The 25,858-nt window shown below is 34.3% G+C and overlaps 1 protein-coding gene and 1 long non-coding RNA gene across 3 annotated transcripts in view; one reads left to right on the forward strand and one right to left on the reverse strand.

Annotated features, from left to right (window-relative positions):
- The first annotated feature begins 7,201 nt into the window (after nt 1-7,201).
- Nucleotides 7,202-16,045, forward strand: LOC137656764 (uncharacterized). Its single transcript, XR_011047015.1, has 2 exons — nt 7,202-7,341; nt 13,989-16,045. It is a non-coding gene; the product is annotated as an uncharacterized lncRNA (long non-coding RNA).
- A 1,225-nt stretch (nt 16,046-17,270) lies between these two features.
- Nucleotides 17,271-25,858, reverse strand: part of Tsp74F (Tetraspanin 74F) — a 109,886-nt gene continuing 101,298 nt past the window's right edge. Inside the window, exons 6-8 of one of the 2 annotated variants that reach the window (XR_011047014.1) lie at nt 23,525-23,656; nt 20,002-20,368; nt 17,271-19,858 (exon numbers count right to left, since the gene is read on the reverse strand). Coding sequence is in view for 1 of the 2 variants with exons in the window: in XM_068391029.1 (XP_068247130.1) it covers nt 20,321-20,368; nt 23,525-23,656 (180 nt within the window). In the remaining variant the exon portion in view is untranslated. Of the gene's footprint in view, nt 20,369-23,524; nt 23,657-25,858 lie in introns of both variants that reach the window. The other variant, XM_068391029.1, reaches the window with a different exon arrangement.

Genomic DNA, 25,858 nt, shown 5'->3' on the forward strand with positions numbered 1-25,858 from the left:
ATAAACATGGGCGTGTTGGAAGGTGTGGCCTTGAGAAAGCCAGCAGTGAGATTTGGTCCCAAGAGCTGCCAGTTATGGTATATTCTCTGAACAGAACGTCTGAATTCTATACACCTCTTCTAAAGCAATATCTATATTTATAATTCTAAATTTCACAGTTTTCATGTATTTTGTATTTATAAAGCAATTAGTTCTTTTCATCCAAGCAATCGTGCTTGCTAAACTAACTCTTAACTCCCTACTTTTAGACATTTGTGTGGTTAGATTTTTCTAACCACAGAAATTTCTAAAAGCTAGGGACGAAGAATTTCGAGCAAACTGTAGAATTCAAGAGCGCAGTAATATGACCACAACTCATGGAATACAATGACTTGCTCTCTCTCTCTCTCTCTCTCTCTCTCTCTCTCTCTCTCTCTCTCTCTCTCTCTCTCTCTCTCTCTCTCTCTCTCTCAGACGAAAATAGTTTCCCAACCGGTGTGAAAGAATGATCTGAAATTGTTTCCTCTCGACAAAAAATATTATTTTCTCTACAGTATATACTTGCTCGACTATTTTAGGTTCATATTAATCTATTTTAGGTACATAATAGTCTATTGTAGGTTCTCTACCATCATGGGTTCATTCATATTCGACTATTGTAGGTTCATATTCGACTATTTTAGGTTTATATTCATCTACTGCAAGTACATATTCTTCTATTATAGGTTCTCTACCATTATGGGTTCATTCATATTCGACTATTGTAGGTTCATAATCGACTATTGTAGGTTCATATTCGACTATTTTAAGTTAATATTCGTCTATTTTAGGTTCATATTCATCTATTGCAAGTACATATTCTTCTATTATAGGTTCTCTACCATTATGGGTTCATTCATATTCGACTATTGTAGGCTCATATACGACTATTTTAAGTTAATATTCGTCTATTGTAGGTTCATATTCGATATTGATAGTTCATATTTGTCTATTGTAGGTTCTCTACCATTATGGGTTCATTCATATTTGACTATTGTAAGTTCATATTCTACTATTGTAGATTCATATTCGACTATTTCAAGTTAATATTCGTCTATTGTAGGTTCATATTCGATATTGATAGTTCATATTTGACTATTGTAGGTTCATATTCGACTATAGTAGGTTCATATTCAACTATTTTAAGTTAATATTCGTCTATTGTAGGTTCATATTCGATATTGATAGTTCATATTTGACTATTGTAGGTTCATATTCGACTATAGTAGGTTCATATTCAACTATTTTAAGTTAATATTCGTCTATTGTAGGTTCATATTCGATATTGGTAGTTCATATTCGACTATTGTAGTTCATATTTGACTATTGAAGGTTCATATTCGACTATTTTAAGTTAATATTCGTCTGTTGTAGGTTCATATTCGACTATTGTAGGTTCATATTCGTCTATTGTAGGTTCATATTCGATATTGATAGTTCATATTCGACTATTGTAGGTTCATATTCGACTATTGTAGGTTTATATTCGACTGTTTTAAGTTAATATTCGTCAATTGTAAGTTCATATTCGTCTATTGTAGGTTCATATTCGATATTCATAGTTCATATTCGACTATTGTAGGTTCATATTCGAACATTGAAGGTACAAATTCGATATTGCAGTTTCATATTTGACTATTGTAGGTTCATATTCGACTATTTTAGGTTCATATTTGACTATTGTAGGTTCATATTCGATACTGTAGGTTCATATTCGACTATTGTAGGTTCATATTCGACTATTGTAGGTTCATATTTGACTATTTGAAGTTAATATTCGTCTATTGTAGGTTCATATTCGACTATTGTAGGATCATATTCGACTATTGTAAGTTCATATTCGTCTATATATATATATATATATATGTGTGTGTGTGTGTGTGTGTGTATTATATATATATATATATATATATATATATATATATATATATATATATATATATGTATATATAAATAATAGTAAAGTCTCTTCTGAGGAACAAATCCAGTCTATTTTCTCTTCCTCACTGGCATAAGACTTGGGCTATTGTTTAAGATTTCAAAAATTTTGCGAAACCTTTTAAATTCTTGGTATTGCAACTGGGGGTAATCATTCCTCTTGATGTTGAAGAGACGAAACTAGGCTGGATTCACACGGTATATGTTTTACTTTTCTCCGAGTTGATGAATAGACTCCCAGGCCCCTGTGCTTTGCCCAAGACCCAAATAAACTAGTTAGGACTCACTCTGTATTCTCTCTTTTCCTCCCCCATTGTTGTTGAATAGACTCCCAGGCCCCTGTGCTTTGCCCAAGACCCAAATAAACTAGTAAGGACTCACTCTCTATTCTCTCTTTTCCTCCCTCATTGTTGTTGAATAGACTCCCAGGCCCCTGTGCTTTGCCCAAGACCCAAATAAACTAGTAAGGACTCACTCTGTATTCTCTCTTGTCCTCCATCATTGTTGTTGAATAGATTCCCAGGCCCCTGTGTTTTGCCCAAGACCTAAATTCATAATTCCAATTCAATATAATAAAAATCAATCTGTAGAAAAAGTAAAATTGATGACATATTTTTGTATTAGACTGTTGTAGTACTTTTTGAGTCCATCAGTTTTAGATTAATTGAATTATATATATATATATATATATATATATATATATATATATATATAATCTTCCCATTTTATTTTGGACAGTTGGATTTATGAACAGGTGTCTTATGTCCAGGTGCTGGGTCCTGGGATGCCATTCAGCAATTAAGAGGGGAAACCAAGTTGTTGGAATATGAAGTAAAAAGGGTTAGAGAAGAAGATAAAGGAAAGAAAGGGTAGTGCCATAGCCTCTGTACCATGATCTTCTCTACGGTCTTTGGGTAGAGTTCTCTTGCTTGAGGGTCCACTCGGGCACATTATTCTATTTTATTTCACTTCTCTTGTATTGTTAAAGTTTTTATATTTTATAGAGGAGATATTTAAATGTTCTTACTACTCTTAAAATATTTTATTTTTCCCTGTTTCCTTTCTTCACTGGACTATTTTCCCCTGTTGGAGCCCCTTGGCTTATAGCATCATGCTTTTCCAACTAGGGTTATAGCTTAGCAAATTATAGTAGTAATAATAATATAGTAGAAGGCTAACAAGTGAGTGCAGCTATGGGCCGAATGAATGTTACAGAGACCCTTAATTGTTCTAGTTTTTATTTCTCACTCGAGAGTAAATCATTCAAGACTCTTGTCAGGATTTAAGGTTTAAAGGTCACTCATGAATGGCAGAGGCAAGGGACAGTGCCAATGTCCTAGCAGGATAATGCCGAAGAGTCCTACCATATATCCCTATGATCACAGCCAAAGCTACCTCTCTGCATAAGCTAGGACCAGGGAGGGCCAGGCAATGGCTGCTGATGACTCAGTAGGTGGACTTATTGGTTCCACCCAAGTACAAGCAACTATCGAGCTTGAGCGGGTCACCAACCCCAGTCCAACAGATCGCCAGGCTGAGACGTTTCCAATAGACTACCATATCGACTCAATTTTGGGCACCAACCACCCGTTAAGATACTACTGCTAGAGAGTTATGGGGTCCTTTGACTGGCCAGACAGTACTATATTGGATCCTTCCCTCTGGTTAAGGTTCATTATCCCTTTGCCTACTCACACACACCAAATAGTCTGGCTTATTCTTTACATATTCTCCTCTGTTCTCATACACCTGACAGCACTGAGATTACCAAACAATTCTTCTTCACCCAAGGGGTTAAGGCACTGTAATTGTTCAGTGGCCACTTTCCTCTTGGTAAGGGTAGAAGAGACTCTGTAGCTATGGTAAGCAGCTCTTCTAGGTGAAGGACACTCCAAAATCAAACCATTGTTCTCTAGTCTTGGATAGTGCCTTTCCACTATCTTGGGTTTGAGTTCTCTTGCTTGAGGGTACACTCAGGCACACTATCCTATCTTATTTCTCTTCATCTTGTTTTGTTAAAGTTTTTATAGTTTATATAGGAGATATTTTAATGTTACTGTTCTTAAAATATTTCATTTTTCCTTGTTTCCTTTCATCACAGGGCCATTTTCCCTGTTGGAGCCCCTGGGCTTATAGCAATCTGCTTTTCCAACTAGGTTTGTAGCTTAGCAATTGATAATAATAATAATAATAATAGTTTAATCAGACTGTTTTGCCTAGTTGCATTCAATGTAAATTTGCCAGTTTCCTCATTTCAGTTATTGTCTGCCTGAGCAGGATTCCTACATATCTTAACATTCACATTCATGCAATGTATAATTAATTTATTGTTTAATAGAATTTCTAAATCATAATCAAGGAAAATCATTTGCATGTTAATAACCGAGAAATATTATAATACATTTATTTCACAGTACAATGAAATAAAAATACAAATACACTGGACAGGAATAAATTATATCACAATTTTCATTTACAACAAAATCAGCAATAATAGATAATAATAGATTCAAGGCACAAAGGATTTTCACATGCAGCTACTCTGTATTGGCCTTAAAAACTCCCAGGGCACTTTCAATCAGTACCCCTGTACAGTATATCAATTAAAACAAAGCCTAGATTTAAAAAAAAAAACAATCTAAAGCCCTGTCCACACGATCGAGCATGCCCGACAGGCAAACAGTGATACCAGGCCACAATAGTTAGTGAAAATGAGGGTTGATGACATCAGAGGCGGGAAAAGTAAAGGTAGGGATCTAACGTCAACCACCTAGGGGCTAGACGCACCGTCAGAAAACCCCTGTCCGGAGAGAAGCTCCGGGCAATCTAAAGAAGAAGAAGAATGGCAACACACTATGATGCCAGATCCCTGTCTGTGGTTTTCCCTGCTTCTGACGTCATTAACCCTCATTCTTACTAACTATTGTGGTCTGGTATCACTGTTTGCCCGTCGGGCACGCTCGATCGTGTGGACAGGGCTTAATACAGCATTAGAAAACAATCTTAAAAGCAAAAAAGACTTTGGTCTCAATAATGACCTAGATCAAGACTTCATTGTATCACACATTAGAAAGAAGAACGAGTTTTGCGACAAAATATATGTAATATAAAAATCAATGTTTGATGTTCCAATATCATGGATGTATTTCCTGTTCAATGGGGTCCATTTCTAAAAATACAGTAGGTAACAACTACTACAGTTGCTGTATTTGTAAAAATAACTAAAATGTTTGTTTATTTCAATACAGGGTCGTTCTGAGTTTGGCCTTTTTCCTTGTAAGAGACTCGATTTCCAAAAATACAGTGCATATATTCCCTATACAATGGTATCCATTTCTAAAAATACAGTAGGTAACAACTACTACAGTTGCTGTATTTGTAAACATAACTAAAATGTTTGTTTATTTCAATACAGGGACCTTCAGAGTTTAGCCTAGTTCCCTGTAAGACAGACTCAATTTCTGAAAATACAGTGGATGTATTCCCTGTACGATGGGCTCCATTTCTAAAAATACAGTAGGTAACAACTACTACAGTTGCTGTATTTGTAAACATAACTAAAATGTTTGTTCCCTGTAAGGCAGACTCAATTTAAACTTCATTGTATCAAACATTAGAAAGAACTACGAGTTTTGCAACAGACAAAATATATCTAATATAAAACCATACTAAATACACTGTAGATAAAAACAGCTTTTGTTGATGACATATTGCATTATAATACATAATTAAAGATGAAAGAATGGCTTAGAATGGCCTAACTGGAACTTCTATATCAAAGGGAATAATGGTGTGCTGAAAAAAATCCAATAAAAGATTCGGACTATAGTCAATTTTTTTTTTTAGCGAGGCAGATTTGCACCGACTCGCAGTGGTGCCCTTTTAGCTCGGAAAAATTTCCTGATCGTTGATTGGTTGGACAAGATAATTCTAACCAATCAGCGATCAGGAAACTTTTTCCGAGCTAAAAGGGCACCGCTGCGAGTCGGTGCAAATGCGCCTCATTAAAAGAAATGGACTATAAGATACAGTGAAGGTATATATATTATCCCCAATGCAAATAAATAATAAAAAAATTTATGTCTCGTGTCTTAGACATATAATTGAAAATGAAAGATGTCCTTTTCATTTAAAAAAATATAACATAAGGCTTGGATCAGAAATAGACTACAGAAAAGGTATACATATTATCCCCAATGCTGATAAATAATAAAAACAATTTTATGTCTCGTGTCTTAGACATATAATTTAAGATAAAAAATGTCTTTTTCATTTAAAAAAAAATAGCAAAAAGTTTCCTTTAAGATGGTAAATGAACCAATATAATAATTGATCAGGCCCTATTTTTCCCCACAACGAGCAGAACAGATTAGTTTATTAAGCATGTTTATCTTATATTTAAACAAATTAATATATCTAATGGTCTGTACTGTTTAGCTCCCTTCCTACTGTATCAGCTGACCAAGAGGAAAAAGTTATAAGAATATTCAAAGTACTGTATAACTTTAAAAATATCTATATCCCTCCGCTCAAAAATATTACGTCATGTGTTTCAAACCATTGTGTTACTCAGGACTATATGGGTCCTGGTGTTACTATTGATTTTAGCATCTACTAATAAAAATATGAAATTTCCATGAAGATAAAATCATGATGAACTACAAATAAAGTTTATCAAATAAATTTTAAGCATGGCAGTTTTTGAAAAGTGTTTACTAAGGTTATGAATGTATGAAGTTACGAAAAGTTAAAATGGCACTCTTAAATGTGCTCCAGCTAAATGATAAAAATCAGAACATATCTATGCCAAGACCATAAAAGATATTCATTTATAAATGCCAGCAACCAATGTGTACTAGTCGTTAGTTATGAAATAGCATAATCAGACTTTGTTTAAATTCTTAACACATATAGGGCTGGCCTAAATGTTTAACACTAATAGGGCTGTCCTAAAAATTTAACACTAATAGGACTGGCCTAAAAGTTTAACAGTAATAGGGCTGTCCTAAATATTTAACACTAATAGGACTGGCCTAAAAGTTTAACACTAATAGGGCTGGTCTAAAAGTTTAACACTAATAGGGCTGTCCTAAAAATTTAACACTAATAGGACTGGCCTACAAGTATAACACTAATAGGGTTGGCCTAAAAGTTTAACTCTAATAGGGCTGGCCTAAAAGTTTTGTACTTTGATAAAAATAAAATAAATACAGTTTATCCTATCAGAAATTAGAGATTACTTTTTAAAAACCAAATGCAGTACTTTGATAAATGAAAATAATTCCTGAAGGGATTTGTGTCAAATTTTTGTTGATTACTCCCAACTGTTACTAGCCAACCTCGGTTGAATACCTCGTCAGGCTGGGAGCAGTGGATAGAGGAAATGTTACCAGCCAAACTCGGTTGAATCCTTCGTCAGGCTGGGAGCAGTGTGTCAGGGAATTCCTTAGACATTTTTCCCTGGTAAAAAAATAGCACTGCTTATTTGTGATTAGGTATGGTAAAACAAATTCAGAAATTTAGAAACAAAGTTTATTTACAATTTATAATTTATTAACACCACTATGGATTATGAAATTGAAAGATTTAATACTGAAATAAAGAAATAAACAAATGACGAACAATAAACCATTAATTAACTTATCTGTCTGACACCCTTTTAACATCCATTACAAAAATAATAAATCACCAAAGGTCTTGTTACGAATAAATACCTCAACAATTGCTCGAGAAAAATAACCCTTACAACACAGAACATAACACAAGTCACTGTTCATGGGTCTCTGACATTTATCATACGTTAAATAACACCAATTTGGATTTCGGATTCAGAGTCACCTATATAACGTATGCTTTGATATAACAGCGGGAACCTGTGATTTTAGTTCGAGCATTTATAAAAAGTGCATCTCTTGGTTCGGGATTGCTTAAGGTCGTGCACTGTTTCCCCAAGGGTCGAGGATTACCCTAGCTGAAAGCGAAAGAACATAACTTGTGAAATTTAACAACACTTATGATTAATAACAATTCGTAAAGACTTAATTAAATATGCACTTAAACAATTTTAGATACACTTTTAAAGACAAAAATTTTAAAGATTAACACATTTCACAAAACTGATATAAAAATATTCCATATAAACACAAGCAGTTAATACACTTACTGCACGGCTAGGTGATTATAACGTGACTAAAGAAAATAAAAACTTATCTTTCAAAGTCTATTATGAAACTGAAAATACAAGGATAAAATAAACAGAAACTTCGAAAATACGGTAACTAAAAAACCACTCAATAGATGGCGTTACTAACATGAAATTCCCTTACAAAACCCCCCATTAAGCCTTTTATATATAAAAGGTAAATAACATGGAATTTCATAGAAAAGACAAAATACCTTAACCTCTACTTAACAAATCAGCAAATATATTATTGGTACCCTTCACATGAACAACAGAGAAAGAATAAACTTGTAATGCCAAAGACCAACGCATTAGTCTATCATTACTAGACTTTGAAGTCTCTAAATACATGAGTGGCTTATGATCACTTTCCAAGAGGAATTTTCTCCCCATTAAGTAGTACTCAAACTTCTTTATTCCCCATACTATGGCCAAGCATTCTCGCTCGATAGCTGCATATCGAGTCTCGGGGGGAAGAAGTTTCTTGCTTGCGAATGCTACTGGATAAGGTTCACCGTCTATATACTGCAGCAAAACTGCTCCTAGACCTGTAGACGATGCATCCGTTCTTAAACAGAAAATGTTATTTAGATCAGGCACCTGAAGAATCGGAGGAGAAGTTAGACAAGATTTCAGTTCATTAAATTTGCACAATGCATCTTCATCAAAATTAAATTTTTCTGAACTACCCTTCTTCAAAAACTTCGTAAGATGAATTAGTTTATCTGACAAATTTGGAATAAATCTACCATAAAAATTTACAGATCCAATAAAGCTTCGTAACTGTTTCTTGGTAGTGGGAGCAGGCATATCCAAAATAGCTCCAATTTTATCCTGTTGAGGAAAAATACCCCTTTTGTTGATTACATATCCTAAATATTGTATCTCTTCATAACCGAGGAAACACTTTCCTGGTTTAGCAGTTAATCCTGCTTCTTGCAGTCGCAATATGACTGTTTCCAAATCTGCCATATGAATTTTCCAGTCTTTGGATACAATAAAGATATTATCAAAATAGCAAACTACAAAAGAAAGACCTTTCAATACTTGCCTCATTAATCTAATATACGTAGCACAAGCTGTGCTAAGGCCAAAAGGTAATCTTACATATTGCATTAGTCCAAGATTAGTTGAAAAAGCTGTATACTTGCGACTTTCTGGTGTTAAAGGAATCTGATGATATGCTTTGCAGATATCAAGTTCTGTAATGTACATAAAATCTGCAAACTTATGAAGATCTTGCTCAAAGCTTGGCATGGGCTCACAATCAAAATCTGTAATTGCATTTAAAGTTCTAAAATCAACAACCAATCTGTAGTTACCTTCTTTCTTTTTGACGAGCAATGCAGGAGATGAATAATTAGAAGATGATTGCTCTATTATTCCAAGATCAAGCAAACTTTGTACTTCGTCATCGAAATCCTTAGTTAAATGAGCTGGAATTGGATAATACTTACGAACAAAGGTTTCAGTAGTCGTAATCTTAATATTATGCTCTTGTAAAGAAGTTTTACCTGGTTTATCTGAAAATACATGTTTGTACTTCTGACATAAGTTACGAAGATCATTTTTCTGTACATCTGAAAGATTAGGGTTTATGTTGCACGTACTCTGATTGGTATCCACAGTTTCAATTTTCAGATAATCATCCTCATCGGCATTAATAACAGCAACTTTGTTAACATTAACAGTGTTTATCATTCCAGTCATATCTTCATCTGCTACATGTAACATACTAACATTCTCTCTACGGTAATATTTCTTCATAAGATTGATATGATACAGTCTCTTCTTACCTTCTACGTTCACCCAGTAGTCAACTGGACCATGCTTATCCATTATCTTGTATGGACCTCTCCATGAGAACTGCAATTTACCTTGTTTTTCTGGAATAAGCAAAAGTACTTCATCATCAGCTTTAAATCGGCGCTTACTACTCTTCAAATCAAAATAAGACTTATATGTACTGGAAGATATATTCATGTTTTGAACAGCCAAATCAGAAACATCGGACAACTTTTCACGTAGTTCCAAAACAAAAGAATAAAGATCAGTTTCCCCTGCAGACATATCCGAATTTGTCCATAGTTCCTTCAATATTGTCAAGGGACCTCTCACTTGACGGCCATATAAAATCTCAAATGGTGAGAAACCTGTTGTATCACTTGGGATTTCCCTCATGGCGAACAGTGCTGCTGGAAGGAAACGATGCCACTGATTATGTTTTAACTCACATATTTTCTTTAATATACTCTTTAAAATCTGGTGTTGCCTTTCTATTCTTCCATTGGCAGCAGGATGATAGGGGGTACTGAAAAGAGGTTTCACTCCTAATAACTTGTGTACTTGCAACATAAGTTCTGATCGAAATTGTGGTCCTCTGTCAGAAAGAATTTCCTTCGGCACTCCCACTCTGGAAAAAATAGATATTAAGGCTTCTGCAATGTCTTCAGATGTTATGTTCTTCAAAGCAACTGCTTCCGGGAAGCTTGAAGCATAATCTACCATAGTCAAAATATATCTATGCCCTGCTTCACTAGGAGGAGAAATCGGGCCCACTAAGTCAATAGCAACTCTATAAAATGGCGTAGAGATCACTGGTAATTTAACCATCTGAGCCTTCTTTACTTTTCCAACAAGGGAAGATTTTTGGCATACATCACAAGATTTGCAATATTTATATATGTCAGACGTCATACCCTGCCACCAGAAAATTTCATTAATCTTATTAAAGGTTTTCCTATGAGAAAAATGTCCACTTACCGGAATATCATGTGCAAGGCGCAAAACTAATTTTATGCATTTAACTGGTACAACCAACTGTTCCTTTCCCAGTAACTGAGGCTTTTTACATTTCTGTATTTTCCTGTAGAGAAGTCCATTTCTCATCACGAACTCGTACTGCAAACCATTCTTGCAACGTTTGACATCTCCAGACTGACTCATTTCTCTTGCATATTTCAAAGCTTTGCAATTCTGCTGTTCTCTAAGAAAAGATTCATGATCAATGGATATATCAAATGGTTCTGGTAAAGCAAGAGGGTGAACAATATTTCTCCTTTTTACCTGTGCTCTTGTTACGGCATTTACGTCAATGGAAGAATCCGTATTTTTCAGAGGAAACAAATTATGGTCCTGTACACCTGGAATATTGCCTAATAAGACAGTACAGTACTTTATTGGAGCCCGAACAGCATCAACCCAACCTGTAAAGAGATTACATTTCAAATAAATCTTGACAATAGGGAATCTGTCCTTCCTGCCCAAATAATCAATAAGAGTAGAATATGAACAATTTGTTCCAGGCTCAGGAATCAAATCCTCTGATACCACTACTCCTGTACAACCTGTATCTCTAAGTATTGTAGATACTGTAACACCATTCACTGTTCCACATACCATAGGTCCACATACTCCAGTGTTATCCAGAACTTGACCTATCTCAAGAGAAGATTCAGATTTCTTTTTGGGTACCTTGTTAGGACAGTTTCTCGAAATATGTCCACTCTGACCACAACCGTAACATGCAATCTTACCAGGACGTGACGAACTAGTTTTCTCTGGTTTCTCACTCGCACTGATCTTGTCACTGGAACTAGATAAATTCGCATTATGCCTAAAGGACTTCTGCTCATCTTTAGGATAACATTTGTGTGCTGAAGCATATGTGTCTGCCAATGATGAATAATCCTCTGGAGTTCTAGGTTTACGCTCCTTAAGAAAAAGACGCATTTCCTTAGGTAAAGTAGACATGAACTGATCACAGACTATAATGTTTCTCAAAACTTCGTAGTCTTTCGTTACACTAAGACTATTTATCCATAAGTCAATTTCGAAATAACATATTCAAATATTGTTCATATGTGCTCTTGGAATCCATTTTTGCAGTTTTAAACGCTGTCCTGTACCAGTCACTAGTCTTCTTGAATCCTTTCAAAAGAGCTTCCTTCAATGATGCATAGTCACTTGTAACATCATCTGAGAGCGACGTGTAGATATCTAATGCCTTACCTCTTAAAAGTGATGCCAACTGAACTGGCCAAGAGTTCCGCTCCCAGTTTAGAGAAACTGCTACCTTTTCAAACCTTACTAGGTAGGCGGTGATATCATCAGTATCACTAAATGGAAGAGGTCTAGTAGTATCCACAGCAACTGTTACATGGCTAGGGTTAGCTGTTGCTCCTCTGATCTTTTGCAATTCAAGTTCATGTGCCCTCTGCCTTTCATTTTCTTCCCTCTGCTTTTCATTTTCTTGGTATTTAATCATCAAAGCCCTTTCTTCTCTTTCAGCATGTCTTCTATCACGCTCATCACTATCTTTGATTTTCTTCTCTATAAAGTTCAAAAGAGCTTCATCCGAGAGTCCCATGGACAAACCTTCATCCTTCCAGAATTTATAAAATTCCATTTTAAATTATCCAGTTTTTAACCATTGCCTACAAACAACTTAATTTAAGAAACATTAAGATACCTGTTACACAATGACAATAAGCGGGAACTGAATTGTACTAGAAATAATTATTATGAATAAAGGACAATCACACACTTTCATTAAATAACAGTAACCATTCACCAAGCATCAAGATTCAACAATAAAGTTAATAAAAATAAATATGAAGTACAAAACAATAACTTTAAAATTGTCAAACCAGTATATCTCTAGAGTCAACTGGACTCTTACGTAACAACTGTTACCGGACACTGTTTCAAGAATTCGGTCTACATTCCATTAACTATCGGAAGTCTCCCACTTGCGACCTTCCAGCCGTATTCTTAAAATGCCCACACACTCGAAATAAATTTCAGCCACTCCAATTAATTGCACTTTTATGTGTTGTAATAGAAAATAAATGACTATCACCAAACCAATCACAAAGTAACGCAGGCCACTATTAAACAAGGAAATATTTAAATTAGCCCTGGTGAGCACACCACATAATGTCAGGGAATTCCTTAGACATTTTTCCCTGGTAAAAAAATAGCACTGCTTATTTGTGATTAGGTATGGTAAAACAAATTCAGAAATTTAGAAACAAAGTTTATTTACAATTTATAATTTATTAACACCACTATGGATTATGAAATTGAAAGATTTAATACTGAAATAAAGAAATAAACAAATGACGAACAATAAACCATTAATTAACTTATCTGTCTGACACCCTTTTAACATCCATTACAAAAATAATAAATCACCAAAGGTCTTGTTACGAATAAATACCTCAACAATTGCTCGAGAAAAATAACCCTTACAACACAGAACATAACACAAGTCACTGTTCATGGGTCTCTGACATTTATCATACGTTAAATAACACCAATTTGGATTTCGGATTCAGAGTCACCTATATAACGTATGCTTTGATATAACAGCGGGAACCTGTGATTATAGTTCGAGCATTTATAAAAAGTGCATCTCTTGGTTCGGGATTGCTTAAGGTCGTGCACTGTTTCCCCAAGGGTCGAGGATTACCCTAGCTGAAAGCGAAAGAACATAACTTGTGAAATTTAACAACACTTATGATTAATAACAATTCGTAAAGACTTAATTAAATATGCACTTAAACAATTTTAGATACACTTTTAAAGACAAAAATTTTAAAGATTAACACATTTCACAAAACTGATATAAAAATATTCCATATAAACACAAGCAGTTAATACACTTACTGCACGGCTAGGTGATTATAACGTGACTAAAGAAAATAAAAACTTATCTTTCAAAGTCTATTATGAAACTGAAAATACAAGGATAAAATAAACAGAAACTTCGAAAATACGGTAACTAAAAAACCACTCAATAGATGGCGTTACTAACATGAAATTCCCTTACACAGTGGATAGAGGAAAGGTTCCCTCCTTGTTCTTTTGCTTGATGTCGGCTACCCCCCAATATTGGGCGAAGTGCCTTGGTAAATAGATAGTTATTAGATGTTAATGTTATGCTGCATTTCCTAAAATTATGGTACAGTACTTCTGGAGGGTTTTCCGAACAATTGAAATATTTCTGCCAAATTCTTAGGCAGGATTCTAAAATTTCCTTCACGTACCAAATGCATGCAGTACAGTAAAATTCTCTTAAGAATTTAACTTAGTACAGTACTTGAATTCATACGGCCAGTCACTTATTACTGTATATCCATGTTATTGTTAACAAGAATTTTGATGTTTGAGAAATATGTTTATATGTCATTATAAGGTCAGATATGACATATTCAGCCATCTATAATCTAGGTTGCATTGCAGCCAATAGTTGATGAAAGGTTCTGAAGGACTGTATACAAGATCAGTAATATTATCAATTATGTACAATGTTGCCCTTTTCATAAATGACAAGTGGTTGACTCTATATCCATGTTGGAAATCACACATACATATCAATTAAGTACTCTGATCTTGTCGTCTTGTATGTTGGAAAACTTGAAGTGTGTATTTGATTCAAATGATAGCTTATCTTTATTGAGTAATCTGATCTTGTTGTCTTGTATGTTGGAAAACTTGAAGTGTATATTATTGAATCAAATGATATCAATTAGATTATCTTTTATTTGAAAATATTGTATGAAGAAGTTGATCTTTCTTGGAAAGAAGAAAATATAGTACAAAATTTACTTTGCTAAAACTATTGAATTCTGTTTTTTTTTTTAATCACAAAAGAGGATAATCATGATTTTGGAGTCAAAATAAAAGGGCCATTTTTTCTCTTTTCCTTAAATCAAGAGGGCGGTCATGATTTTGAAGAAGTCAAAATAAAATGCTATTTTCTCTTAAAATTTAAATACTTGACTAGGCTTCATCTTTAAAAATCCAGAAAAAGTAAAAAAAATACAATATAGTACTGTATATTGGAGTAAAAAAATACAGTATACTACTGTACATTCAAGTGTTTCAACTGGTTGTAAATATAAGCTTCATTTTTGGCATCATAATATTTCTTTCTATACATTTACTGAAATATATATCAAGTACAAAAAAGCTAAGAGGAAAGAAAATGAGTTCACATGAAAATTGTATCTTATTATGACACTAAAAATGGATGAAATTCTATCACTCAATAATATGTGAATGAATTACATACAGTATATACTTAGGAGTACGTACCGTAAAAGCCAAGATAAACATTGAACTTTAATAATAATTCTTCAATCCTTTTAAATCCTGAAAAACTAAACTTTTCCAATTGGGCATTTTAGTAAAAGAACAAATTTTTAACGCCTTACTCTAGACCTTGCTGGCATACTTGAAAAGCTGAATAAAACACACTTCTATATTTCAAGTAAAAAAAAAAAAAACTTTTCAATGCATAAATCTTGATCTTATTGTAAGTCCACATAAAGCTTATTTAAAAAAAAAAAAAAAACACTTCTTTTTCAGTACCAAAAAAAAAAAAAAAAAAAACGGTAATATTTCGGCAGGGTCCCACCCAGCACCTTTTACCGCTTGCCAGTATATAGGAGCTTGATGTTACTATTTTTTCGCGAGCGAAGCGAGCGCACGGGTGAGCAAAAAACCATTAGACTATCGAAATATTACCGAAATCTAATGGTTTTTGCTCAGCCCAGTGAAGACTTCTTCAATCATGATGAAGAAAGTCCTTCATTCCAGCTCAAGTTTAACGGATTCTTCGATCGATTTCATAATATTGTCCTCTTCAATTGGAATATGTTCTCCTATGTACTGGCAAGCGACAATGGCGCTGGGTGGGGCTCTACCGAAATATCACCAAAATCATAATCATCATCCGTCAACTTTTATGAATCCTACAAATCTGTAAACTTTTCCAATTAAGAATTTTTATTTTCAAAGTAATTAAAAGGTAGTGGCATCCTTCAATGCCATCATTTCTTAATACTAAACAGTAGCCTATAATACAGCATTTACAAATGTATAATGATATGTTCAGAACTAGCAGTTCTTTTAAAAGATCTCAGAAAGTTTTTAGCAAATTAAACAGAAAATTTTACTGTAAAAATTAATGCCAATAATATTGTAATGTCAGGTTAACAGTAAGTAGCTTGCTTTCTGTTAATTTTCATAACCATATTTTCACAATTTTTAATTTCACAAATGATCTGAAAAAAGTTATATAGCCTAAATGTCCTAAGGAATTTTTTGTAAACCAAGCAGTAAAATATTACTGTAAAAATCAGTGCAACCATTTGCCAATAATATTGTAATGTTAGATTACTGTAATAGTAGTTTCCTTTCTGATAATTTTCAGAGCCATATTTTCACAATTTTTTACTTCCAAAAATTATCTAAATTTTTTTTTGATAAAAACAAAAATTTTACTGTAAAAATCAATGTAAACATTTATCAATAATATTGTAACGTCAAATTAATTGTAGTTTGCTTTCTAAAAATTTTCATAACCCTATTTTAACAATTTTTCATTTCCAAAATTCTCTGAAAAAAAACTACCATAACGTAAATATCCCAAGAATTTTTTTTTTTTTTGTAAATCACAAAAAGAATATCAGCGTTAAATCGATGCAAACATTTGCCAATAATATTGTAACGTCAAATTAATTGTAGTTTGCTTTCTAATAATTTTCATAACCATATTTTAACAGTTTTTCATTTCCAAAATTCTCTGAAAAAACTACAAAATTTTTCATTTCCAAAATTCTCTGAAAAAAATACAATAGTCTGAATGGAAAGATACAAAGTAATTAGACTCAGTCTTTGGATAATGTCTAAATGCATTTCAAAAACCAAATCAATAACAAACATCAAGTAATATTACACAGTACGTATGTCTAACAGAAGGACTTTTTGAACATTGAAATTCCTTCGGTTAATAATCTACAGTAATTCCTACCCTATTTCTTTATTAAATACAAAAATACAGAGCGATGACACAGAAACACATCACATTACACTGGATGGAAACCAAAAAACAGAGCCTTTATTTTAACAATTTCATATTCAAGAGGCAAACGTACAGATGGCTTCATTAATTCTGGTACGCTTCACTGGAAGTTTAAGAGATATCTGGTACAGGTTTGCCAGGGGGAGCCTTTTCAGGATAAAAACCTAAAATTTGGCCTTTTTGAAAATGGTTGGGCTTTTTGAAAATGGTTGGCCTTTTTGAAAATGGTTGGCCTTTTTGAAAATGGTTGGCCTTTTTGGCCTTTTTGAAAATGGTTGGCCTTTAGTAATATGAAAAAGGGATGGCCTTTAATGGTATATTTTTGGCCTTTTTATCTAATGGGTTGCCCTTTAAAAGCTGCAGTTTATTAGAACTTTGCCTTTTCTCATTTAGAAAAACTTGCTAACCGGATCTGACAGCTGTGAATAATACCAGGTAACATTGTGTTTAGTAAAAGAGAAGCTGCTGGTAACACTGCCTGTTAAAAAAAGTCTTCAAGCTTGTAAACAAGTAATCTAAAGAATTTTCATTAATTTTACGAAGTGCTGCTTAGAAAAAATATTCTTCTTGGCTTTAACGACACTTCGTAAACTTGATAAAAATGCTTTTGATCACATGTTAGCAAGCTCGGTGAATTTGTTTCATAGGCAACGTGACCAAGATATTCTCCTTTGCTAAACATAACCTTATCTGCTACTGTAAATAGTTGCCAGGCATCTCTTTAGCATCCCTCTAAGTGTACTGGAATTAATGAAATCAACTGTACCAATCTATTACTGGTGTTTCTGAGATTGTGTTCGTCAAGAACTTTCTAAAAAAAAACTAATTCAGTATTTGGTGAACATTAGAAATCTTGAATATGATATTGCTAATCTTATATTAGAATTACATATATGATAATAAAGTATTTTGCACAATATAATCTATCATAAATAAACAGAGATAACATTTAAAAATTGTCTATATCATCATTGTCTTAACTATATCACATGATGAACCATTTCAAGAATACTGAACCTAAGCAAGGCAAAAGGATCCTCTGATTTTACAAAGCAATGACTGTTTCATTCACTCTTGTTTTCATGGAACTAATCTCACTGGATCTCACAGTTTCTCTCGATAAAGTTATCTGCTAGAACGATCTTGATTTGCTTATATGCAGTAGATCTAGTTAGCTAGATCTTTGTGGTGAAGTTGATTATCCCACATTATAATAAAAAGTCTGTACGTGTATAAGATTTAATTAGAGTAGTCCACATTATAAACACAAAGCCTGTGCTTATGGAAGTGCTTTACTGTACTGAAATTTAAGATTTAATTTGAGTAGCCCACACTATAAACACAAAGTCAGTACTTAAAGAAGTGCTTGACTGTACTAAAATTTAAGATTTAATTAAAGTAGGCCACACCATAAACACAAAGTATGTACTTATAGAAGTGCTTGACTGTACTAAAATTTAAGATTTAATTAAATAGGCCACACCATAAACACAAAGTCTGTACTTATAGAAGTACTCTACTGAACTAAAATTTAGGATTTAATTTGAGTAGCCCACACTATAAACACAAAGTCAGTACTTATAAAAGTGCTTTACTGTATGTACTAAAATTTAAAATTTAATTTGAATAGTCCACACTATAAGCACAAAGTCTGTACTAACAGCAGTGCTTGACTACTAAAATTCAAGATTTCATATTTTAAATTTTAGATCAAAAGACAGTTTCGTAAGACGAATCGCTCTAAAAAAAGGTGTTCAAACCTGTAACAAAAACAACTCGAGCGTAACCAGTTGAATACAGTACCCAATACAGCTGTTGATGAAGTCACTTGAAAAAATATTGAGATCATAAATGGACAGGAACAATTGGAGGATTCAATAAGCAAGGCAATGAGACTTGTCTTCTGATTCTAAAAGGCAGAGATGTGTGTACTGCTCATTGAGCTTAACTTACAAACGCACAATAATAATAGAGACGTACCAACAGTAGTCAAGAGATAACGACCAATATCTATTCACCGATTAGGGGATGATTTAACGTTTAATATACTAAATACCACAGTATTACTTAAAATCTGATATAACTAGATATCAATGTATGTGCCCATACGTTTGTATTTGAAGCATTAGTTCTTATTAGATTACCCGAACGTACAAACTAATTAAATGCATCAAATATAAAAGAACTTTTTAAGGAGATTTCAACCAGGGCACAAGACAATTACGTGATTATCAATAACTTTTAAAAATACTCTAAGGAATATTCCAATTAACTTGAAAACATTCGACTAAAATTAACATCCAGACAGACTGTGTTTTTCGATCAATTTGATAGATTCACGATTTTTAAAATATATATAAATTTTCTCTAGTAAAGAAAATTGATAATGAAAATATCAAAACCGGAGAATAAACGAAAATAAAATAAGTTTACTTGAAGTTTTACTCTTTGGCAATATTATCTGTATCTCTTATCATCATCAATAATGGTATTAAAAGTCCACAATAATATGCGTTGTATATTTAAAAAATGCAGAAGCTTTTGCACGTTTTACAAAGTGCGAAAGCTATTGCGTTTTTTAGTTATACAGCGCATATAATTATGTATTTTTAATAACCATGATCAACAGACACAGCACGGTGTTTTATTCAAGTTATTATCAATAATGATATCTACACAACAGAGAAATTACTTATCTCTCAGATGAACCTAAAACAATATAAACACCAGAGGAATTTTACCTCATGGTACGAACTCTCTGCCAATCAAGGCAGTACCTCATGGTACGAACTGTCTGCCAATTAAGACAGTACCTCATGGTACGAACTGTCTGCCAATTAAGACAGTACCTCATGGTACGAACTGTCTGCCAATTAAGATAGTACCTCATGGTACGAACTCTCTGCCAATTAAGACAATATCTCATGATACGAACTGTCTGCCAATAAAGACAGTACCTCATGGTACGACTGTCTGCCAATTAAGACAATACCTCATGGTACGAACTGTCTGCCAGTCAAAACAAGACACCTGTAAAGGTAGAGTAATCAACTGTTGCTTTCAATCTAGCAGACAACTTGTATCAATTGAAACAAGCCGAGTAACCGTAAACATTTACGAGATTCTTGTGCAACACGCACGATGTACGTATAATACTGGTGCGCGAGTTGAAATACCCACCAATATGCCTTTGCTAAAGAGGCATCATATTCCATGAAGTAGTAAATGAATTAAAAAGCACTTGTAAGAATCCTTTCTTTTTTTTCTACGTATGTAAAATCCTCGACAAATCACAGTGGAGACTGTCTTGTTTAATCGATCATTTTGAAGAGAGCGATAGACAAAATAAGACCCAGCAGCTGAAAAAATAAGATGTGTTAATTATTCGTACGTGTATTTGTAAAATGCAGATACAGGTATCTGTATGCATTTATCTGTACAAGATAGGGCAAAACACTCACTAAAGTTTGTACAGTATACATTCATCTTTACAAGAGGGGATAAAACGCTCACTAAAGTTTGTACAGTATACATTCATCTTTACAAGAGGGGATAAAACGCTCACTAAAGTTTGTACAGTATACATTCATCTTTACAAGAGGGGATAAAACTCTCACTAAAGTTTGTACAGTATACATTCATCTTTACAAGAGGGGATAAAACTCTCACTAAAGTTTGTACAGTATACATTCATCTTTACAAGAGGGGATAAAACGCTCACTAAAGTTTGTACAGTATACATTCATCTTTACAAGATAGGGCAAAACGCTCACTAAAGTTTGTACAGTATACATTCATCTTTACAAGAGGGGATAAAACTCTCACTAAAGTTTGTACAGTATACATTCATCTTTACAAGAGGGGATAAAACGCTCACTAAAGTTTGTACAGTATACATTCATCTTTACAAGAGGGGATAAAACGCTCACTAAAGTTTGTACAGTATACATTCATCTTTACAAGAGGGGATAAAACTCTCACTAAAGTTTGTACAGTATACATTCATCTTTACAAGAGGGGATAAAACTCTCACTAAAGTTTGTACAGTATACATTCATCTTTACAAGAGGGGGTAAAACGCTCACTAAAGTTTGTACAGTATACATTCATCTTTACAAGAGGGGATAAAACGCTCACTAAAGTTTGTACAGTATACATTCATCTTTACAAGAGGGGATAAAACGCTCACTAAAGTTTGTACAGTATACATTCATCTTTACAAGATAGGGCAAAACGCTCACTAAAGTTTGTACAGTATACATTCATCTTTACAAGAGGGGATAAAACGCTCACTAAAGTTTGTACAGTATACATTCATCTTTACAAGAGGGGATAAAACGCTCACTAAAGTTTGTACAGTATACATTCATCTTTACAAGAGGGGATAAAACGCTCACTAAAGTTTGTACAGTATACATTCATCTTTACAAGAGGGGATAAAACTCTCACTAAAGTTTGTACAGTATACATTCATCTTTACAAGAGGGGATAAAACGCTCACTAAAGTTTGTACAGTATACATTCATCTTTACAAGAGGGGATAAAACGCTCACTAAAGTTTGTACAGTATACATTCATCTTTACAAGAGGGGATAAAACGCTCACTAAAGTTTGTACAGTATACATTCATCTTTACAAGAGGGGATAAAACGCTCACTAAAGTTTGTACAGTATACATTCATCTTTACAAGAGGGGATAAAACGCTCACTAAAGTTTGTACAGTATACATTCATCTTTACAAGAGGGGATAAAACTCTCACTAAAGTTTGTACAGTATACATTCATCTTTACAAGAGGGGATAAAACGCTCACTAAAGTTTGTACAGTATACATTCATCTTTACAAGAGGGGATAAAACGCTCACTAAAGTTTGTACAGTATACATTCATCTTTACAAGAGGGGATAAAACGCTCACTAAAGTTTGTACAGTATACATTCATCTTTACAAGAGGGGATAAAACGCTCACTAAAGTTTGTACAGTATACATTCATCTTTACAAGAGGGGATAAAACTCTCACTAAAGTTTGTACAGTATACATTCATCTTTACAAGAGGGGATAAAACGCTCACTAAAGTTTGTACAGTATACATTCATCTTTACAAGAGGGGATAAAACGCTCACTAAAGTTTGTACAGTATACATTCATCTTTACAAGAGGGGATAAAACGCTCACTAAAGTTTGTACAGTATACATTCATCTTTACAAGAGGGGATAAAACTCTCACTAAAGTTTGTACAGTATACATTCATCTTTACAAGAGGGGATAAAACGCTCACTAAAGTTTGTACAGTATACATTCATCTTTACAAGATAGGGCAAAACACTCACTAAAGTTTGTACAGTATACATTCATCTTTACAAGAGGGGGTAAAACGCTCACTAAAGTTTGTACAGTATACATTCATCTTTACAAGAGGGGATAAAACGCTCACTAAAGTTTGTACAGTATACATTCATCTTTACAAGAGGGGATAAAACGCTCACTAAAGTTTGTACAGTATACATTCATCTTTACAAGATAGGGCAAAACACACTTTAAAGTTTGGTTACATGATGAATTATCAACTGTTCTATTGTAAATGACAACAGTGTAATTGACAAATGATGAAGAAAAAAATGTTAAGGAGAAATTTAAGTATCCTATAAATGACAACAGAATAATTTATAAATAATGAAGGAAAAAGAAACTATTAAGGAGGAATTCAAGTATCTTACTAAACACCAACTCAATTCACTTTTAAAAAAGCATGTGAACAAAATCCACGTGACTGACACTAGATCAACTTTTGTATAAAAACAGAATTTTCAATGACAATGGTGTCTCTACTAAATATCAAACTAATGTTTTTAATTTCAACAAATAATAAAAAATCTTTGTGGACCTAGAAGTTCGCAATGCCCACTTCTATTAAAACATTACTGATTACTCTCTCCTGATTTGAGATAAAGTAAAAAAGAAATCAAGTAATGATATATAAGAACAGGAGATTTTCTAGATGCTGTAGAGTTTCTAGTAATTCGTCTTTTTCTTAAAATCTTTATAAAGTATATAAAATTCTGTGTATCCACATATTTCTTTTATGTATCCCACCACTGATTCATGACAGAAGTCAAGCTTTAGGATAATACACTGTACTGTGACTGTCAATTGAACAAAAATTTTAAAAATACTTGTATGTAGATAGTTCACAGTGATGGGACTTACAGTCACAATTTTGAAATAGAAGCATTTGATACTGGGGTAGAATTTCTTGCTAGCTTTTAGGATTATGAAGTTGAGATTGCAATGTGTCAATAATTCTGTTGCTTAAGAGGAAAAATGATAATTAACAGAAGTAAATGCCAACTGTTGTTTCATTTTTATTGACAGAGAGAAAGAAATGGTTTCTAAGCCAAACTGCAGAAGTGATATAAAACAGTGCAAAGATATCCTACTTGCAAAAGGAGGATTTAATGTAGAAATTATTCTTGGATGTTGACTTAATAAAATTAGTTTTAGCATTTACTTACCATAATTGCTGCGACAGCGATGGCAACACCACCTATTATAACAGCCTGACTTGCAACAAATTCAGTTGCCTTCTTGTAGCATCCAGTCAGATGGGCATTTGCTGAAGTGGGACCCCTCTGACAATCCATTAACTGGGAATAAAGTGGGAGAAAAAGTATATTATAGAAAAATTAATTTTTGTGATACATCGCTTATATATACCATTGCGTATATTTGTAGTTTTAGACTTCACAGACTCACAGTCTTGTCTAAGGCGTCAATGACCTTCGATGTCAGGATGCTAGAGAACTTCAAATAAATCAATCAATCTAACAGGTAGAAGAGACAGACTCAGAAGGGTGAACAAGTGTCCTCTGTCACTTCTGAGTGGTCAACACGTTTAGAAGACTCTGGATCTGAAAGTGGTTGCAGAAGCAAAGTATAGCTGCAGCCGTAGACCACATGTATTCAAACACAGATTCGGCAGGGTGAACAGGGGTCCTCTGTCACTTCTGAGTGGTCAACACGTTTAGAAGACTCTGGATCTGAAAGTGGTTGCAGAAGCAAAGTATAGCTGCAGCCATGGACCACATGTATTCAAACACAGATTCGGCAGGGTGAACAGGGGTCCTCTGTCACTTCTGAGTGGTCAACACCTTTAGAAGACTCTGGATCTGAAAGTGGTTGCAGAAGCAAAGTATAGCTGCAGCCATGGACCACATGGATTCAGACAGACTCGGCAGGGTGAACAGGAGTCCTCTGTCACTTCTGAGTGGTCAACACATTGAGAAGACTCTGGATCTGAAAGTGGTTACAAGACTCTGGATCTGAAAGTGGTTACAGAAGCAAAGTATAGCTGCAGCCGTAGACCACATGAATTCAGACATAGACTCGGCAGGGTGAACAGGAGTCCTCTGTCACTTCTGAATGGTCAATACCTTTATAAGACTATGAATCTGGAATTGGTTACAGAAGAGAAGTATAGCTACAACCATGGACCACATGGATTCAAACACAGACTCTGCCGTCTTTTGTCTAACAGGTAGAAGAGAAGTATAGCTGCAGCTATGGACCACATACTATGCAGTCTTGTCTAACAGAGAGAATGGAAGTATAGCTCCAGCTATGGACCACACGAATTCATAATCCAACTTAGCAGTCTTGTCTAACAAACAGGAGAAAATTATAGCCACAGCTATGGACCCCCTTTCTTTTATTTCACATTCTATGCAGTCTTGTCTAACAGACAGAATGGAAGTATAGCTCCAGCTATGGACCACACGGATTCATAATCAAACTTTGCAGTCTTCTTTAACAGACAGGAGAAAAGTATAGCTCCAGCTATGGACCACACGGATTCATAATCAAACTTTGCAGTCTTGTCTAATAAACAGGAGAAAAGTATAGCCACAGCTATGGACCACATGCATTCTTTCATATTCTATGCAGTCTTGTCTAACAGACAGAATGGAAGTTTAGCTCCAGCTATGGACCACACAGATTCATAATCAAACTTTGCAGTCTTGTCTAATTAACAGGCGAAAAGTATAGCCACAGCTATGGACCACATGCATTCATTCACATTCTATGCAGTCTTGTCTAACAGACAGAATGGAAGTTTAGCTCCAGCTATGGACCACACGGATTCATAATCAAACTTTGCAGTCTTGTCTAATAAACAGGCGAAAAGTATAGCTCCAGCTATGGACCACATGCATTCATTCACATACTATGCAGTCTTGTCTAATAGACAGAATGGAAGTTTAGCTCCAGCTATTAACCACACGGATTCATAATCAAACTTTGCAGTCTTGTCTAACAGACAGGAGGAAAGTATAGCTACAGCTATGGACCCCATGAATCCAACAGTACTCTACTGTCACCTGCCTCACTTCATTGTAAAAGGAAGCTGTGAGGGACGATGATGAGAATCTGCAGAGATTTCATTTTGGTACACGAAGCAGCTGACATCATCAAATTGCTTTCAATAGAATAGAATGCGAACATATACTGAAGGAATCAGCATATTTTGCTTTCAGCCACATTTTACCCTCAATGTATGCACACAGTTTTCATTCATGATTCACCCGTTGAAGATACCAGGCTCTTATCTTGTCATTCACTACTTAGGAAAAAGTACCATTGAATATAAGTACGGCAGAGCTTGTTTTCTTGTTTTTTTTTCTTTCTTATTAAAGTTAAAAAGTTAAAGTTGTGGGTTTTAGGTCTCCCCTGAGACGACCTTCATCATCTCCTCGGGCGACCATGAGCCATCTGGGACTATTACTAGCCCCCTCTAACCTCCCCCCCCAGGCGCCACTCTGGGGAGTACCCCCGGTAGAATGTCTCACTAT

The sequence above is a fragment of the Palaemon carinicauda genome, chromosome 17 (assembly GCF_036898095.1).
Source record: "Palaemon carinicauda isolate YSFRI2023 chromosome 17, ASM3689809v2, whole genome shotgun sequence".
NCBI classification, from domain to species: Eukaryota; Metazoa; Arthropoda; class Malacostraca; order Decapoda; family Palaemonidae; genus Palaemon; species Palaemon carinicauda.